Source organism: Gastrolobium bilobum, unplaced genomic scaffold, assembly GCF_033153095.1.
Source record: "Gastrolobium bilobum isolate Gb01-03AN ecotype WA unplaced genomic scaffold, APGP_CSIRO_Gbil_v1 utg14226, whole genome shotgun sequence".
Classification (NCBI taxonomy): domain Eukaryota; kingdom Viridiplantae; phylum Streptophyta; class Magnoliopsida; order Fabales; family Fabaceae; genus Gastrolobium; species Gastrolobium bilobum.
Genome location: NW_026899296.1, coordinates 12,608 through 33,896, shown reverse-complemented (window position 1 = coordinate 33,896; position 21,289 = coordinate 12,608). Strand labels below are relative to the sequence as shown.

The 21,289-nt window shown below is 33.2% G+C and overlaps 2 protein-coding genes across 2 annotated transcripts; both read right to left on the bottom strand.

Moving 5' to 3' along the window:
* Nucleotides 1–263: 263 nt before the first annotated feature.
* On the bottom strand, nt 264–1,667 carry LOC133289336 (dof zinc finger protein DOF5.7-like). Its single transcript, XM_061487252.1, has one exon. It carries the CDS (start codon nt 1,545–1,547, stop codon nt 492–494), a length of 1,056 nt encoding a protein of 351 aa, XP_061343236.1. The 5' UTR covers nt 1,548–1,667; the 3' UTR covers nt 264–491.
* Nucleotides 1,668–11,283: 9,616 nt separating this feature from the next.
* Nucleotides 11,284–14,062, bottom strand: LOC133289335 (probable mannitol dehydrogenase). Its single transcript, XM_061487251.1, has 5 exons — nt 13,959–14,062; nt 13,721–13,834; nt 12,251–12,764; nt 11,616–11,769; nt 11,284–11,495 (listed from the first exon to the last, which is right to left on the bottom strand). The coding sequence occupies exons 1-5, from the start codon at nt 14,060–14,062 to the stop codon at nt 11,284–11,286; spliced, it is 1,098 nt and encodes a 365-aa protein (XP_061343235.1).
* Nucleotides 14,063–21,289: the final 7,227 nt, after the last annotated feature.

Below are 21,289 nucleotides of genomic sequence, written 5' to 3'. Positions count from 1 at the left end.
ACAATTATGAACAATTTTCAAAAGTCGGCACGTTGAAGTACATGTGGTACATAGAGTGCAAGTAATGAACATGAAATCTAATGTTAATTAAGAATTTTGAAAGGGCCATACGAACTTAATTCTTGATTCGTCCGCTTTCAATATTATTTTCATAGTCAGTTTAAAGAGTCAAAATTTATGGAACCTACTCACCTCAAAGAGATGATTAAGGTTGGTATCCAAAAAAACAAAAAAAATTAAGAATATGAACACATGACTGTGAGTTTTATGACAAAACGTTATGGTCTTAATTTTCCAATCTGTTACATATATGTTCCTTTGAACCCAACGTAAAAGAACAAGACATAATTAACATATACCTAAAGGAGTTTAAGACAACTATCAGATATGCCCTATTCCAAAGTTTTTTTTTTTTTTTTTTTTCTTTTGAAAAAAGAAAAAGGTATAATACCTCTTAGTCCTCTTTATCCTCCCTCTTTTTTCTCATCTAGCTAGGGCAAAACACTGTATTGCTGCTGCTGCGGCTGAACATCACTCCAAGCATTGACACCACTATTCCAGTTGTTGGTTCCATTATCATGGCCAGGACCACCACTACTTGTAGTTGGTGTAGGAGTCACCGATGCATAAGAGTTCCCAAAGAACCATTCAGTGTGTGTATGTGCATCCCCGCCTGAACCTTCTTTTCTTGAATTATCAACTGGGAAAATCCCTGGCTTTGAAAGCTCAAGGCTCTGAAACAAAATGGGTTGCGGTTTCTGGGTCTGATGATTCTCAGGGTTATCCTGTGAAACGCTACTATCTTTCTGGTTATCTCCACCAAAAAGCGTCGCTAATCGCTGTTGCTGTAGCTTCCAGTGTAAATCCTGGTTTATAGAACTCAAAGACTCAATTGAAGAAGCGATGCTACTGTGAATGTTCATGGAGTTCATTCCCTGGATTGCACCGTTATAATCGCTTCCAGTTGAAGAAAACGGGTAATTCAGACCAAGCAAAGAATTTGAGGTACCAGAAGAAGGGTCAAGGTTGAAACAGGAAGCACTTGTGACAGAAGCAGAAGTAGTGTCTCCAAAAGAAGAGAACTGGTTATAGATGGAAGTGTTAGGAGGGTGATGATGCAACCTAGGGAACTGTAACGGTAACGGTAACGGTAACGCACCAAGCTGAAAGTCCACAGAAGGTGAAAGACCATGAAGGAACTTGAGGCTACCAAGCTCTGAAGAGGAAGCAGAGTCCTTGGAGTCACATGAGAGCCTCGATGATTTCACCTTCTTGTTCTTCCTGCAACCACCACCTATTGGAACGTTACGCAAAGCTCCACCTTTTGTCCAGTATCTTCTACACGTTTTGCAGAAATGCCTTGGCTGCGTGAGGCTGTAGTTGTTGTAGTAGCAGAATTTTGTGTTGGGTGAGTCACATCGCGGGCACTTCATACCTTGCTCTTGAGGCCTTGTGGAGGCGGTTTTCCGGCCACCGGAAACTTGGTTCTCGTGGTCTTTTGTTGTTGTTGTTTCGGGCTTCGCAGGTGGTGTGTCATCGGGTGACATCGTTTGAGAGGAAGATGTGGAGGGAATAGAGGCAAAAAGTTGAGAGGAAATTAAGGAAATTTAGCCTTGTGGGGGGGTTAGAAAGCTAGCTTCAGTATTCAGTTTCCTTTGGCAGAGGCAAAGATACTCACCAATTGAATGATTTCATGCATGGAGGAAAAGAAGTAGTGGAAGGAAGGGTCTTGAATCTTGATGTGGGTAACCTGTGATCCTCATCAAAGAGGGTGATTGGGAATTAGTAAAATGATATATTAAGTTGGGTACCGGTCTTTTTCAGATCTAATGGAATAAAAAAAAGCTATGTCTTTGTATGCATAATGGTATTGAAGAGAGATATAGAGACAGAGAGAGGGATTATTTATATATATGTATCCAAAAAAAGAGAGTCGGTATTATATATACTAAAAAGTGGAGTAGATGACCCATACTGTGGGGTCACTATGACGTGATCCAGTGCTATAACAAAACACTATTAGATAGAGAACAAGTCCTTTAATAAGGTTATTAATGAAGGAAAACGTGTATTGGGGTTTGATGAATGACAAATTGTAATGTAATCAAGTTTCATCATGTACTGTAATTGTGCAAATACTAGCTAATAATTATTTTGTGTCGAGTAAACGTAACTTTCCTTTCTCAGCTGGGACATGTTTAACAAACTTTTTCGTCATACGTGCAGGTCCATTCTTTCTCAAAAAAAGTAATATATACGGGGATTTTGACACCATGTGTTTGGATATAGTTGTAAAATTCTTAGCCACAAACATTTTAAGTGGATCAAAATTATAATGAAATTTTTTATGGGAAATAAATTATAATGACTTTACTCTTGAAATTTGATGTTGATGTTACAACTGATTTTCGTTACTAGCACGTATAAATGTATCATAAAAGCACTTACGATAGTACTCTCAATCCGATCGATGAGAGTACCTCAAATATATTTCTATAGGAACAAGTTTAAGGTATATATTTACGGAGGGGATATTTTTACTATAAGAAAAAATTTATTACCAATTTATTATTTATCTAATTACTAATGGATCAATATTTTCTCTTTTTTCATGAACTTTTAACATTCTTTCTATATGATCCAATGATAATTAGATAGGTAATAGATTGGTAGTGAATTTTTTTAGTAGTAAGAATATTTCTCTTCATATTTTGGGGATTAGTATTTCTTATGTTGTAGTAGATAATTTCATTTCTTATACACACATAAAAATATGTTGAGACTGTGTTTTTGTTTTTTTTTTCTCTCCTCTTCACATGACCTTAGATGGGTCCTACACATTTTGTATATATGCATATAAAATAAAATTATCTTTTTTATAACATGATAAATAATAATCACATATTTCTGTAAACAATCGAGTGTCGCCCTTTTTTCTAAAGTAGTTTTCAAACCCTCCATGTGTTCTCGTTGAACATAGCATTAACCACCCCCACCCTGCAATGACTTGTTTCTTTCGTTACAGCAGTTAAGTGATAAAAAAGGAGTCAACCAACACAAAAAAGATTAATTTATGAGGCTACGCTGAAGTGAAGAATGTAAAGTAAGGGATTTCATAATTAAGATGGTACATGACCTACAAAGTAATATAACAATAGAATATAAGCTACAACAGGAACCGCAGCTAGAACAACAACAAGTGATAGGGTGCAGTGGGAGTAGTAGAGAGGATGGTAGTAAGAGATGAGTAAGTAAAGGAGTACACAACAGCAGTGCAACAGCACTGGATGCTCTGTACACTGCCAACAGCTTGTCTATTTCTTCCTTTGAAACGTCCCTTTTGAACCAAAGGTTAACTGCACCTCTCTTACTTTCTATGAAAAAAGCCCAAATAAAAGCTCACACGTGTGACTTTTTCCTATCCCTCTAATCTAGCTTATCGAACATCATTAGCTTTAGTTAATTGCAGTGAACTGGTGGTTTATTTTGGCCAGCAGGGCACTGCTCCATTATTAACGATACCTTTGCTTTGCCACTTAATCGAACAGCAGGAATGAGCAAAAAGTAGTACAAGCCCTTGAAAAGTTATGTTCAGTTACAAGTGGAAAGGTGATTAATTTATTGAACTCATGGACCCAGATTATGTTCAAAAGATTTTATTTCCACAAGAAAGAAAAAGAAGAAGAGATAGATAAAAGAGAATTCATTTAACTCATATAAATCCATGCAGTGTGCTTGACGCTTGTTTAATTGTTTATATATTTGAGACTGACATAAGGAAGGAAGTACAATTGTGAAAACCCGTATAACTGCAAAGATACCCAATCCATAACAGGACTTTAACGGTCGCGATCAACCATTTATCTGTTTGTCTTGTTGCAGCTTAGTTGATAGAATAGAATACCTTTCTGGGAACCAGGAGATGTATAGTATAACGTGCAATACAAAAAAAAAAAAAAAAAAAAGATATTTACTTTACGAGATTACTATGCAGCACAAGTGTGGACAGGTCTCTGATTTTCTGCTATTTCCGGAAGGCAATTACTCTCTTGCAATTGAATTAATCAGTAAATAAAAGATTTAATCAGAGTCTCATTTTCTAATAATAGCATGCATAGTTTGGAGTTGAGGGTACAGGAGAAAATATTTTTTACTCGAAAATCTCGATTTTCAAAAATATGATTTTTAGATTTAGTTTAACATCCGAAAAGTTAAAATTTAATTTCTAAAAAATCCGGAAAAATACTTCTATACTCTTTGTCGTTCTTGTGTTGTATGTAACAAGTATATGAAGTTCAGAGATAGCTATAGCACGCAAGTTAGAGATGGAACCACCGACAAAAGCTTGTGTTTTATGGTTGTAAAGAAACGTGCAGCGCCGTGGAATTACTAGTTCTACGCGCGCTGAAAAACAGCCAGGTCTCCAGAAGGCAGAGAGAGAGAGAGAGAGAGAGGAACACGTGAGAGAGGTGGCTGGATTCCCGTGAGACCAAACCAAAAACCACACACATACGTTACATAAGAACAAGGTTCCCTCCATATATAACGTTACATCTCACGAGCTATACTTCGTATCTGTGGCTAACATTTAACAACGTACTTTTGTCATCTGCTCCTTCAAATTTCATAATTTTCAGTTAATTGATTAAGCTGGGGAAAAAAATACAATGATATGTTTTTATTTTATTTTACAAGAATATAAATGTCTCGAACCAGTTAATTAATATAAGATTTATAAAATTCTACCCCATTAAATATTATAGTTATCTAACTTCCTCGCACTGCACAGTTAAACTCTTCGTTTAAATGTGAGGACCATGGCTTCCAGTGCCACATCATATGTTGGAACTTCTTTCCCCCCGTTCAAGTTAATATAAATGTACATATTTATCTGTACTGGTGGCCGGGGAATAAAATTTTACCCTGCTGTATTAAATTTAAACTCCTATTGGAATAGTGAGTGGTTGTTTTGTGGGTTCCCCCATTTCATTTATCATAACTTCAAATGGGTAAATATCGGATTTTAACGTTAGCGGTATGGGAGATATATTGGTTAAAAGTGGAAAAGGAAAGGGAACAGAAGTAGAGAAAGCAGGCAATGTTACAGGCACATGAGAGAATTGATATGGTTTTGAGGCATACAACGAACAAGTAATAAAAGCATGGTACTGAAACATGCTTGGACACAATACAGAAGCCCCACTTCCATTTACTAATCAGTAAATTTATAATTTGATTTTTGAAAGATATTAATTGTACCGGTATTTAAATCTTTTCTAGATATTGTAAAAAAAAAAAATCAACCCAATTTTGTTTTGGAAATTAAATTCGACCCAAAAGTTTAAGTGGTAATTAAATGAAGGCATTTTTAATAGTTTATATTATTCTTGAACACGCTTCCTCACTTGAGAGTTTACTAGACTTAAATAATGGACAATGTACAGTCTCATCTATCCGTGTTAAGAAACTTTTCAACAAGAGTATTGAGTCGCAATACATATTGTGTATAGTTTGACCCTTTTTTTATATTGTGAATCGTATAAATCAAATCTTTATTTTCTTTTTCTTATTAATAATATTTTTTTAATTTCAATAACAAATAAAAATTTTATTTCTATTTTTATTAAAAATTAAAAACTTGATTTAATTTATACGATATGATATTGTATTGATTATGCTTCATAATATTTAATTATTTATTAATTGAATGAAAAGAATTTCTAAAGAATCAATTTAAACAAAAAATTTAAGTTGTTAAATGAAGGTCTTTTTTAATGATTTATATTATTTTCTAATAAATATAAATTAGTCTAAGACAAAATAAATTTATTAACAAGTTCACAATTTTAATAAGATGAATATATTAATATATGTTCACGAATTTCATAACTAATATAATTAAAAGCTTTAAAGGATAACAAAAAATAAAAAAGTTTAAAAATCAAAGTATATAATCCCTCAAAATCTCAGAAATTTATAAATGATTTTTCGAAGAATCTTTATAATCTTTTTCTGTACATATTTTTTTATTTTCTTAACTAGTTATGGTATAAGTAAATAGAAAGAAAGAGAGAAGAAGTAAATGATAAAGATTACTATTGATTCGTACTTCATTCATTTATTCAATCGATGGAAATAAATGTTAACGACAAAATCCAGAGGCATACTTTCCCTATCCCAAGTACTAAGGTTCATCAAATGAACAGTCGCTTTCTCTTCTGAGCTGAATCATAGGGTTGACTGAATCTGAATGTCATAAGAAAATATTTTAATATATATATTTTAAAGTTTCTCAATCTATTGAAGTAAAATTATCTCTAACTCTATCAAAAAAAAAAAAAATTTATCTCTAACTCGATGATAAAAGTGTATGGAATTTAATTTTTCTCTTATTCTGATCTCATGTTGTTCCCATATTTTATATGTATAAAAGATAATTTTATCTTCTATAATATGAGAAATTTTAATATCCATATATATATATATAATTAAATAAAATTTCTCTCATAAAATTCGTAACTAATTCGATTTCTTTAATAAATTCTATCGCAAACCTTTTTTACGAAGAAATTTGTGATGTAAAATAGTTGCAAGGATGAAATTAGCGACGAAAATTCCATAACAATTCCGTTGCTATATATGTTTTGTCTAGTAGCGCATATATATATATATATGAGATTTGCATCTATTATGTCATATGACACAAAAAAAATTTCTACACACACAACATTTTGTGGGGCCCACATTTTTTAAAGCAAAAAAATAAAAAAAATTAAGGCACGCAAAACGAATCTCTATAACATTACACAATCACTTTTCCTACAACATAACTCTTATAAAACCCTATATATATATATATATATATATATATATTTATATATATATATATATATGGATCCATCAGATATCATGGTGCAGGATGTTTGTCATGTCATGTCATGTCAATCGATCACAATTCTATTTTGTCTAAATTTCGGAGTTAATAGGCTTTTAGGTGTGAAATTTCATTAGTGATTCTTTTTTTTTTCTTTCAATAAATTCATTAGTGATTCTAACTATGTACTCGAGCGAGGAGTACATAGTTATAATATTAAAGTTATTTTTTTTTACGTCACCCGACAAGCTTCTGAAAAGTGTTTGAAAAAAGAGAAAAAAATAAGAACTTTAATATTATAACTATGTAATTTGGGAAGTACATAGTTATAAGTAAGTGACATAACACAACTTATTTCCTGCAACATTATACTTTTATATATATATATATATGGGCAGGTTATATTTACAAACTTTTTTGTTTACAAACTACACTATCTTCTTCCGGAAAAACACTAGTCATACTCTCTTATCCCGGGAGAACATAGTGCAATTTGCAAAAATTTGTAAAAAAAGTTTGTAAACGAATCATTTTCCATATATATATATATGTGTGTGTGTATATGTATATATATATATAGGAAAAAATATTTCTCAAGCAGCTTGAGATAAGTTTATCTCCGGCTACTCCAAAATTACGTCATTTTATTTATTTATTTTTTTATATTAATTGATTCACCTTTGAATGGTTATGATTCCCTTTTTCTCTCTCTCTTCATTTATCATCATTGATCCATCTTTTTACGGTTATGATTTAGTAGCCGGAGATAAAATTATCTCAAGCTGCTTGAGAAACGATAAGCCTATATATATATAGGGTCCGTCGCTTCTCATGTGACTGCTGATGAGAAAAGTTGCAGCAAATTTTTAACACTAGGATACACGTGCGGATCCTAGGATACACGTGCGGATTCTGTCAAAAAAAAAAAAAAAACCAGGATTCTGACGCGTATCCTGTGTTGTTGCACTTGTTCTCTTCTGCAGTCACATAAGAAGTACTTTCCCCATATATATGTATATATATATATATGTATATATATGGTTATCGTTTCTTAAGTTGTTGGACATCTAGCTAGGAATCATAACCATACATAGGTAGGTAAAAACATTAAATATGGGGAATAAATGAAAATCAACGATCATGATTACTAACTGAACGTGCATCAACTTGAGAAATAATTTCACCTATATATATATATATATATATATATATATATATATATATATATATATTATTGGGAACTCGGTTCCCTCAATCTCGACTAAGAAGCCTTTGCGAAAGTCAAGCGTCCAGCTTAGAGCTCGGCTATCACAATTCGAGGTCGACCTATGCGCAGCAGAAACAGAAAATTGCGAAAGAGAGAGAGAGAGAGAGAGAGAATGAACAAATGCAGATTTTAACGTGAAAAAACTTTCTCCAATGTGAAGATGTAAAAACCCACGGGAACTAGTCTAGAATCAAACTTCCACTATGAAAATAATGGGTTACAAGAATCAAGCTTAACCAATAATGGTGGTACACTCAAACCTCACCTATAATGGTGGTTTTCTCTCAAACTTCTCTAAAGAGGTCTAACACGCTTAAGCTTCTCCCTAGAGGTGTTTTCAAAATCAAAGCTTTAAGCGTTTTACTCAAATCTCACAAGCCAACCTTACCTCCATTCCACAGCTAATGCTTATATAAGGAGAAAGAAGGTTTAGGTTACTTGAGCCCCAAGTTTGTTGACAAACTCGAGCCCCAAATTTCATCAATATTGGGCCTTGTACATTGAAGGAGGAAAAAGTCCAACAATATATATATACACACACACACACGATGAAGATTATACTTACAACTTATTTTCGTTTACAACCTCTTATAATCATATTTTAATCGTTGATTTTCGTCAATCAACGGTTATTATTTTCGCAAATCAAATTCATTAATTAATTAGTAATTCGCAATAAATGATAATTGTTGATTGGCGGAAATCAACGGTTAAGATATGATTGTAAACGAAAATAGGTTGTAAGTATAATCTTCCTATATATATATTTATAGCGAGAGAGAGAAATATTTCTCAAGCAGCTTGATATATGTTTATCTCCGTCTACTCAAAAATTACATCGTTTTGTTTATTTATTTCCTTATATTAATTGATTCACTTTTGAATGGTTATAATTTTGTTTTCTCTCTTCCTTTATCTCCATTGATCCATCTTTGTACGGCCATTATGATTTAGTAGCCGGAAATAAGGTTAACTCAAGCAGTTTGAGAAACGATAAACCCATATCTATGGGAAAAATATTTATCTTTTTAAAAGGTATAACTTTATGTTATATTAGATCCTAATCGATTTCCGTCAATTAATGGTTAGAATTTATTGAGTCAAATTTATTAATTAATTATTAATTCGCAATAAAATCCAATAAATCCGAATCGTTGATCGACGAAAATCAATGAATAAAATCTAAAATAATACAAAGTTATACAAATTTATTTTCCTATGTATAAAGGTTAAATACCTAAGTTTGTGTTGGAAAATCGACAATCACAGATAATCGATTTAACAGAAAAAGAGATAAGAGTAGAGAGATTAGACACAGCGATTTACCCTGGTTCACCCAATATAGGCTACGTTCAGCTTGTCTGTACTATATTCACCTCGCCGCTACTCGTTACAAGTCACTCGGTTTACAAGACAAATATAAATAAGATTAGAAAACCCTAACAGCAGCTATTCATGTGCCCAAACCCAAACTGCCAAGAAAATTATAATAAAACAGAGACCCACAACAGTACCTGGTCTCTACGAGACCCCAGTTGTCTTTCTGTTGACCCTGACAACTAGGGCCTTCATCAACATGCATGCGAACTATAAGCCATATCCAACAGTTTTGTGTTTTTTTTCTCTCTCTCTCTTATGTTTTATGGTTCTTGTAGAGTTGTAGATAGCTACGTACCGCGCCTGGTACTGAATAAGCAATCTGCAGCAATCTCCACTGTCAACTGATGATACTGGTGCTGATGAAGCTGAATACGAAGCCGTCTTTAAATATAAAATAAAACCACTTGCGAGGTTACGGTGAAAATCGATAAGCGTGCTAGCTCTGTGCTGCTCTATCCCTATTACTGTATTGTCCTACCCATCACAACTATGATACTGTTATTTTCTTGGACACATGAGCACTTTAATTTGGAGTTTTGGATTCGTGAACATAAGTTTTCTTATTCTTCACAAATACTAATAAATATGCTAGCTTATTACCGCAGTCTTCATTTTTCTCTAAATTATTATTGATGAGTGGTTAAGGTGTGTTTGTGGTTTTGGACAATGAACTATAATTGGAAATTTTAGAGTCATTGGATAAATTTGAGTTTAGTTATTTTTTACTTGCTTGATGTAATTTACCTTGCATAGAATTTGTGCGTGTTTGAATTAATTTACTTTTCTATAATTATTTTGGAAGAGGTTATATTTATTATCTATTTTTTTTATTACTTGTTATTACCAAATCTTAATAAATGATTTTCGTCAATCTAACGATTATAATTTATGAGGTCATACTTATTAATTAATTATTAATTTACAATAAATTATAACTGTTAGATTGATGAAAATGAACAGTTAAAATTTAATAATAAGAGATAGTAAAAATAAATAAATAATGAATATAACATTTCCCAATTATTTTTGGCATCAATCATTCACAAGGATTGGGATGGAAAGTAACAACAGATTCGGTTTGGGGCGCACTGGCCCGTGTTGTAGTGCAACGTACGTATTGGTTGGGCCAATTACACACTTATCATCAAACATTGAATTGAAAAGAACATAACAAAACCTTAAAAAAAAAAAAATTCATTCAAGTCGAGATCTTAGCCCAAAATCGGAGAAAGACAAATGTGATTTGTTTTTGCACAGAGCGCTTATTTCAGCTTTGCCATATTCCCATGTGTTTGTGATCTTTTAATAACTTCCTCTTCCTGAGGTGGGAGTTATATTTTCGCGATTAACATTTAAAGTTAATTAAATTTATTTTTTATCATAAAGTCAAGTAAACCTTAATTAATAATTAGTTGAGAATTAAGATACCATTGCGTAGATGAAAAAAAAAAGCAGATACAAATTAATTCCGAAATGAAATAGACATACGAGAGATTGATTAGATACCATATGTAAGTAAGGTAGTTTATTTGTTCGATAGGAGCACTACAAAGGGAAGGAAAAAAGCCCTCTTAACGAGCTTTTTGCAATGAACACTCGTAATTGCAAATGATTTGTTAAAATATAGAAGTCAAAGTAACGAAGTTTATTCTAGTATTTTCATTAGTATACCTGGTTCTCTGAATTTATCTTTGCTCCATTTTTATTATTATTTTGAATTGAGACCATATTGGAGGCTTGAAGATTCCTTTTGTCGCAGTGACTAATTAACAGGAGGGATGCCAAGTGTGTTGGCCACGTCAATGACAAAACGGTATCTAACATCATTGTTTGCGAGTCGCTTCAAAGCAGTGTTGACGTAATCCATGGGAACAAGCTCAATATCTGCAGTGATGTTGTGCTTAGCGGCAAAATCAATCATTTCTTGGCTCTCTTTCACCGCTCCGGCTGCACTCCCAACTATCATCTTCCTCCCTGTATCTCAAAATGAATATTTTCAATCGTGTTATTGATTCTTCAAATAAAAGTTTTTTTTTTTTTTTTTTTTTTTTAATTTAAAAAAGAAGAAGAAGCATGAATTACAAGTAAACTTACCCAACAAGAGAGGCACAGTTGGTAACTCAAGAGGAGTCATTGACGCACCCACTAAAATCAATTTTCCACCTGTTTTCAATAAATCAACTAATGGGGGTAGTGAGTGATGGCCTGCAACTGTGTCAATGATGCCATCCATTGTGTCCATGGCTTCCTAAACATCAAGCAAACAAATAGGGAAAATGTCCCAATACTAATGAGGTCATGTGATTTATTGACATATAATTTGCAAAAAATATATATATAAAGGATTGATAATAACTTTGTCAATTAATGTGCAAACTTTATTGTTTCTATTGTTAGAGAATATATAAATCATTAAAAAGGTCTCACCTAACACTTTAAGGTTTTGGGTTGAAGTGGTTCTTAACATGGTATCAGAGCTTGAGTGACTACAAGGTCACAAGTTCGATCCTCACCGTCCCTCACTTTAAAATGGAATTAATATAATTAATATAAAAAGCACAAAAGGTAAACTAAAAATTGAGCTTGTGCAATATCCACGCTTCTAGCCCAAAGGACTCTTGCGTGAGGAGGTGTGTTAGAGAGTATATAAATCATTAAAAAGGCCTTACTTAACACCTTAAGATTTTGGGTTGAAGTGGTTCTTAACACTGATTATAATAAATTTATACCTGCAATTGTTGTTTGTCAGTACTGAGCAAGAATGAGTCCGCACCAAGACTTTCCAATGCTTCATTTTTCTTTCCAGGAGAAGTACTTATCACAGTGACTTTCATATTGAAAGCCTTAGCAAACTTAACAGCCACATGACCAAGACCACCTAGGCCTACCACACCCAAATGCTGGCCAGGTTGACACAGTTCATGGCGTATCAAAGGGCTGTACACTGTGACTCCAGCACACAGCAATGGAGTTGCACCTTCTAATGGCAACCCTTTTGGCATTATGATTGCAAAATGCTCATCAACCACTATGATATCCGAGTATCCACCATAGGTTACTGATCCATCTTGTTCATGTCCATTGTAGGTCAATATCAGTTTCGGGCAACAAACTTCAATGCCCTGAGTACAGTAAGAACACGAGCGACACGAACTTATATAGGGACCGATACCAGCTATATCACCAATTTTGAATTTTGTGACTTTGCTACCGACTCTTGTCACTTCTCCCACAATCTCGTGCCTAAAATTATTCCAATGGGAAAGAACTAGATGGATTATTTAAGGAAAATAATATGGGAAGGGATATTGTGACAACCAAGTTGTGTTACTATCAAGTGACTACCAATCAATCTTACCGTTAGATCGATTATATTGATCCAACGGTTATATTTATTTTCATCTTTGTATGGTCATGATTTCTCAAATTTAATACTTTATATTTATTTTCACCTTTGTATGGTTATGATTTCTCATATTTAATGCTTTCACTTTAAATATGGGGAATCATGACCATACAAAGATGGAAATAAATATAACTGTTGGATCAACATAATCAATTTAACGGTGAGATTGATTGGTAGTCACTTGGTAGTAACACAACTTGGTTGTCAGAATATCCTTCCCCAAATAATATAACTTCGAAGAATTTTGAATTCAACCGCCATATTTTTTGTAGACTAAATTAAAAAAAAAACATCTCTCATGACTTCCCAATTCCCATGTCTAATAATAATTATTTTAGCATGCAATATTGACATGAAAAAAAACTCACTTCTTAGGTAAAAACAACTTTCAAAAGTTTTTTTTTTGGCATACCATTGTTTCTAAAATCAATATTCATTCCTTTTTTTAATTTAAATACAAATCATTATATCGTCTTGTATTTTTAAAAAAAATATATGTATATTTTTTTCCTCAGTAGTACGGGTGGACACGGCCAAAAGCAAATAAAGCCAACGGCCAAGATAAAAGCAATACTCCAGTAATAATGTTAAGATTTCCATGTTAAAAAATAAATAAATAAAAATCATATTTTATTGCGTATTTATTAATTTTTTACGTTCTCTTTTTTCATAATACTCTAGTTTCTCTCTCCTCCTAAACGACATGGCTAATTCATTAATTGTTATTGAGTCACCAAGAAATTACTGATCATATATCATATGAATGAAGGATGGGAGGTAGAAGAATGAGTACCCGGGTACCAGTGGATAGACACTCCCTCCCGTGTCATTCTTGAGATAATGAACGTCGGCATGACAAATCCCACAATAGAGTATCTTCAAGGTGATATCATTATCACCATTTATTCTGCGCGTTCTCAAGAAAAAGCACGTTAACCATGAATTATAAATATTGGTTTCTGCTAGCTAGAAATTAACATAAATAATTAAGCACATGAAGTTATGATGTCTCAAGAAACGAAAGAAGGTACCTTCTGCGGAAGTGGAAGGGAGATACAATTCCTGAGGAGTCTCTAGCGGCCCACCCATAGGCAGGTACTTTGAACTTTTCTTCTCCTGAGAAAATGTTTGCCATAATATTGTTTCAAATTATCTGTAGGGAGAAACTGAGAAATTAAGTACTAATGAAATGTATATATGGATTGTGAAGAAGATTAAATTTGGTGGACAATTGAGTGATTGAGGATATATATATATATATATATATATATATATATATATATATATATATATATATATATATATATATATATATGAGGCAGGATCATTTGACACCGGTGTCAAATTTGAAGGTTGACACCTCATCTGAGAGCCGTTAGATAAAAAAATAACAACGACTCTGATTTATAAACATGTGACACCATTGATCTTTTTTGATCTAACGGCTCCCAGATGAGGTGTCAAACTTCAAATTTGACACCGGTGTCAAAGTATACTACCTATATATATATATATATATATATATATATATATATATATAGGGGTAGGATATTCTTACACCGGTGTAAGAGTTAGAAGTCTTACACTCAATCTTAATCATTGATTCACTTGTATCCAATGACTCACATTACCAAAAAAATTTGAGCCCTTAGATATAAATGAAATCAACGGACGAGATTGAGAGTCTAACTTACACTAGTGTAAAATGATCCTGACCCATATATATATATATATATTAGTGTGATTTATACTCGGTGCAGTGCATACCTGATTGTGAGAGCTAGTCCTTCTTGCAGCTTGTCTGCCAAGAAATAAAATAGCTCCTTTGACTTTTCAAATTTCGTATAGAACAAGATACGTATATCTACGTAAAAAAGTGATCATCGAGGACGTCATCACTAAATTTTATTTTGGTTTATTATTTACACCGTTCCACATCGCTGACGTGTTAGAAATACGGGCTATAGGGTCAGGTTTTTAAATGACCATAAAACGATACGTCGACTGAGTCTCAAAAATAAGTAAAATAACTTGCGTTGAACCCATCATATAAATTGAATAATTAAAGGTGTTTCAGTTGAAAAATATATTGAGAGAAGTGTGTCTGAAAAGATCTCAACTTGAGTATGATAATCACTTAAGAATTTTAACTTTCAAATTTATTTTCAGCTTTCAAATTTTGTACATAACAAGATACCTACAGCTAGATCTACGTATATTAAAGAGCTCATCGAGGACGAAATCACGAAATCTTGTTTGACCTGTGTTTTACACCGATCAACATAATTGAGAGTGCAACATAAATAAAAAGGTGAAAATATTTATTCCATCTCAATTGATAAATATATCTCTTTCAATCGAAGATGACTTTATTGTAAAATTTAGGTAAAAAGATAAAAGGTATTTTAGGCATTTTGTTTTTTTTTATTATGACATAATTTTTTTAAAATGGCTTTTGTTTTTTTACTCAAACTCCAAAATAACATCCTTTTAGAATTTCAGGAGATAATTTGATCTAATGTAGTAGGAAAAACAATAGACCCTAGAAAAAATCTTTTATTTAATTAAAATATTATATTATGTGGAAAGTTTCAGTTATTTATTCATAGATTGACCACCCAAAATTAAAATGATTATTTTTTCTCTGTGTTATGAATTTTTTTATTGAAATTGTAAATGTAAATACATCAATAAAAAATAATATTATTAAAAACAGTTGTAGGATAACGAGAGTGAGCGAAAACCCTAGCACTGTGAAACCGTGATCTGCGCCACTGATGTTCCCGGAGGACAAATCGAAGTTGTCTCCGGAAGAAGCCGACAACCTTCAAAGGAGTACCAAGAAGTATAAAGGGGGAGATGATACCTTTAGTCATGAACAAACTATGGTTCCTCGAGAAGAAGCTTGGATGGAAGAACACATATCCTTCAATTAAGGAGATGCTGATGCATCACAATGAAGAATAGGAGATGCAGGATGAAGGCGAGTTATTCGAGCAGGGAGAAGAGGTTTTCGACCAAGAGAAAATGGAGGAACAAGAAGACCAATCAGATTCTAATGATATCACCCGCTCTGATGTCCTTCGTGTTTTGTATGGGGATGGAAAAATCAATTTTAAACTGTTAGATGCGTTCAAGAAGTGGGTTTGGAGGCCATGGAAGAAAGCTATTTTCATGAAATTATTAGGGAAATAGCTAGCTTTGCCGATTATGAAGAAGAGGCTAGAGAATCTTTGGGCGAGGGGGGGGGGCAAATTTATATGATCGATGTTGAAAATGGATTTTTTCTGTTAAGATTCATGGACAAAAGGGAAATGGAAGTTTCACTCTCAGCAGGTCCTTGGGTTTTGTTCGATTATTACCTAGCTATTCGGTCTTAGGAACTAGATATCCAGCCACACTCTGCCTCAATTGGAAGAATTATGGTGTGGGTGAGACTTCCAAGCTTTCTAATGGAGTATGTGAATATTGAGCTTTTAAGAGAAGTGTGGAATTGGTTGGGGAAATTCATTAAGGTGGATGCTGCCACAACTTTGCTAGCGAAAAAGAAATTTGCTAGAATTTGTGTAGAACTGATTTAGGTAATCACTTGCAAGCTGAATACAAAATTGAGGGGAAACTAAAGAATGTGGTGTATGAGGGGTTGCATCTAGTATGTTTAGTTGTGGGAGATATGGGCATCGATATGAAAATTGTCCCATAAGAGCTACCCAAATTGTTGTTCATCTGGGAGGGCCACCTAAGTTGCATGAAGGAGTGGTGGATCAAAAGCAGGAGTCAGAGAATCAACCAAATAAGGAAGAGTAAAGGTAGGGCCCGTGGATGCTAGTAAACAAGAATAAAAGTTTTAAAAAGCCTAGTTCAAAAGGAAAAACTCCTCTGGCTTCCAGCAAAGTAGAAGAAAGTAACAAGTCAAGGTTTGAGGTCTTAAGGCATGAGAATGAGCTAGAGGATGGAACTAAGAAAATCGAGGGGGACAATCATGATCATCATCAGGTTGAATTGGTAGAGAAAGCAGAGCATAGGAAAAATAGGAGAAGTAAGTCCCCTATTCGAATAATTGAAACATAAAGTGTTTTTTTCAGTAGATGGTGAATATGAAGAATATATCGGTGGTAAAGAAGAAAATAGCTCGAATCTTAAAAATAAGAGACCTGGTAATTCTACCAAGAATCATGTAGCTAGTTTGGAGACCAACCATATGTTAGTGGATGAGCATCCTTTACTGGAGAATGTTAATGAGTTGTTGAATCAAAACTCTGATACAAGAAAAAAAAAAGAGGTCCCTTCAATCCAAAATGACCCCTCATATCTAGTTATGACCCATCACACTCATAAGGGCCAGCAGAGGTTGAAGCAGTTAATCCACCTGGCTCATAGGCCCCCTGACATCACATCAGACAGGAGGAAGAAATCAGCCAACCATGGAGATTGCAATGCTCTCGTTCAGCCAAACCCGTCTATTGGGTCGGAGGATAGGGAGAAACATGTATGCTCGAAACTTGCCTTTTCTTATTCTGGTTTTGAATGTCTTGTCTCTTTTGGAATGTGAGGGGAGCTGCCAAAAGGGATGAATGGCATGCATGCTCTCAAGCTATTGATTGGTAAACACCATATTTGTTTGGCCATTCTATTGGAACCAAGAATACAGAGTACAAACTATCAGAAGCTCACGAAAGTTATTGGCATTGTTGGATTTTAGGCAGAGGAAGCTCAAGGTTTTTTAAGAGGAATTTGGGTGATTTGGTAGTCTAAATCTTTACAAGTAGAGATTTTGTCCCAATCTAATGGATGAGGTAAATATGCTAAGTGTTGAAAGGGCTAACTTGATGATTAAGTAATCAACGAATAATAACTTGGACTACGAGTGGATCAAAATATGATAATTGTTATTCAATGTAAGTGCCCCCTTGTTTGATGGGAAATGGGTGGCCATTATATGTCCATTAGGTACAAGATTAAAATTAATGACATTAGTTGGAAATGCACAACGTTGCTGCCCAAATTTTCTGTAAGGCTTAGGATTTATCTCCATCTTTAGAAAATCATAACTCACTCAATTATTGGTCAAATGAGGCATGTGAATTACCAAAATGAAGCTTAAGATGTCTATTTCCTTTTCCTAAAATATAAGACAATTCTGGTTTGTAAAACATACCCAGAAAATAGATGTGTGAGTACTATTTTGGAATGTAGAGTCATTGCTAGTTCTCGGCAACAAATTCAAATGCGCATATCTCCTTCATTTCTTATCCAAACACGACATATCATATGTTAAATTAAAGCTCTTGGTGTCTAGTTTATTGTATAAAAAATTTAAGAATACAATCGGTGATAGAACTCACCCAGATCGCGTCTTTGTTTGCGGTCTTGTTTCCAGGAACCCAGTTTTGAGCTGTTAATTTGCGGTGAATATATCTTGAGTTATACAACACCAATTGAGGCTTATAATATCTCTTTGGAAATGTTGAGAAATCTATTGAACATACTAAAATATGAGAATTAAAGTCAAGTAAATCATCTCCAGTTTAGGAAAAATCGAGAGCTGTTCAGTGAGGAGTTTAGTGAAATTGGTTGTGTTGGTTTATGAGAACCACATAGCATAAAAAATGTAATATATGACATGTATGACTCAGAATTAATTATTCCGCAAATGTGTATGAATTATAATTACAGTCTTGAATTTAGTTAAATAAAGAATTGGTCTTAAAATAAATAAAAAAATGTTGTTGAATAAAAAGTAATTTTTTACTGCATTTTAATTCAACTACTGTGGATGTAACTGCGCTTAATATCATTTGTAATGATAACTTACCGGTGTACAATAGGCTGTTATAGTTCCACCTTCCTTGTCACCCCTTCTAGAAGTTACTCTTTAATAACCTATAAAAAGCAAGCTCTAACACATTGGGATATATCTTATGGATGCTTGATAGATCATTACTCTACTCATTGAAATTGTAGCCTCCTCTCTAGCACACCAGGTCTTTCATCACACATCACCACCTTTCTCCTCTGTTGGCGTTGTGGAAACAACCACATTCGGTCTCCCATCATCAATCTTTGAGTATTGATTCTCTAAGTTGGCTTTTTCCGTCAATAGACATTCCTCTCTTGAAATTGCACATTGTTAGTCACAATTTGGAATAATTTAAATGAGTTTGTTATTTCTCATGTTGTAGCAGATAAAATTTTACACACACATAAAAGTGTAAGGGGCCTACGTGGGGTCATGTGAAGAGAAAAGAGAGAAAAATATGAGCCCCACACCCTTGTGTATGTGAAGGAGATAATTTTACCCCATAAAAGACATTAAACCCTATTTAAATTTATAAAAAAATTACAAAACACCCAACTCGAGATAGGCCGAGAAAGGCCTATGTGATTTGTTTTTGCAGAGAAAGCACATTTCCAGGCTGCAATATATTCTCATGAGCTATGTTGCACCGACACGGACACGAGACACAGCACGACATGACACTCCGTCGCGTTAATTCTACAAAATGTTAGATTTCAACACGTTAAGACATATTTTGATATTAAATAATATTTTTAATATTTTTAGTATATATTATATTTAATATTCAATAATTTAACAAAAAATGAAACTAAACTTAGTTTGATAAAACATCGATAAATTTTTCATGATATATAATGAAATTACAAATGTTATAAATGTCAGAGTGTGTCAGAGTGTCGAACACAACATGTCAGATTTTTTGAAGTGTCAGTGCAACATAGCCCATTAGTTTGTCATCTTTTAATAGCTTCAACTTCCTAAAGTGGGAGTTATATTCTCACGATAAACTAGGGTTGTTCACCAACCGATCCAAATCAATTCAAACTGCGATGACCGAACTGAAAATTGAAAAATCATAAATAAAAGAGATCACATATTTTAATTGAATTGGATTGATTTTCGGTTTGGTTGATGAAAACTAATCCAATCCAAATCGATCCAGTGCATTATGTAAGTATTATTTTTGAAATTCCACCAAAGATCATCATGAAGTAGAAGACACTTGGTAGCATTTGATAACTCTTCATTTGCTAGTGAATTTGAGAGGGACATAATTGTGAGTGAGCTTGAATAAAAATGAGGTGGATATTTATCTCATGAAGCCACTAGAGAAAGGAACTCAAATATTTGATTTCTTGAATTGGTAGAAGGTGAATTCTAGCAAATATCACACTCTTGGTCTAATAGCTAAAGATGTATTGGTTATTTCAGTATCTACAGTTGCTTCAGAATATGCATTCAGCACTGGGGGTAGAGTTCTTAACAACTACATGAGTTGTCTTACTCCAAAGATTGTTGAAGCATTAATTTGTGCACAAAATTAGTTCCGATCCACTCTTTTTTCTAACGATGTAGAGGAGCTTATAGAAGAATTTGTAAAGATGGATATAGGTAATTTACTTTATTCTACTTGCATAATTTTTTAATTTTATATTATTTTTTAATTTTTCTAATTATTAAGTTACTAACAATAATTTATTATGATTATTCTAGATATTTCTCCAAATACAGAAGTTGATGATGATTCTGGTGCGGATTCTATTTAAAAGTTGATGATGTAAGTTTCTATTTTTTAATTTCAATTATTCATGTATTTATTTTAATTTGGTTGTTGCTTGAACCCTCTCTTAATCTCTTATTTTTATGAAAATTATTGTCTTTTGAAGACCACAAAGTGAGCATTGAGCAAGCTGAAAGAGTGAAGCATGGAAGAGAAAGACGATGACTTAAGATCTTGTTGTTTTGTAGACATGAAATCTTGGATGTTATTGATAGCAAACTACCTTGTTTTAATTTTTTATTGTCTATTACTCTATTTTACCTCTTCATGAGTTTTAAGACTTGTTTTAGTTTGAAGATTTGAATTTTCCAGTGGTTTGTAACTTTGTATGACTTTATTTTGATATAGCTAGTGGTTTGTATGCCTAAAATTTTAGGTTTTTTGAAAAATTGAAAACTGATCCAATCCAAATTGAATAAAATTGGATTGGATTGGATCATATCGGATTTGAAAAAGATACAAACCGAATAGATGATTAAATGATCAAACCGCAAGGATTGGATCAAATAATTTTTGCTTCAAAACCGATCCAATCCAGACCTCGAACACCCTTACGATAATCGTCTAAAGTGAATTAAATTTATTTTTATCATAAAATCAATTAAACTTAATTAATAAATTAAAACACCATTGCTAAGAGAAAAGGATCAAATAGATACAAGATAATTCCTGAAAGAAATAGGCATAAGCAAAGGTTGAATCCTAAATTAGATAGAATAAGAAAGGTATTTTATTTGTGTGATAGGAGCACTACAGAGAAATAAAAAAAAGCCCTTCTAACG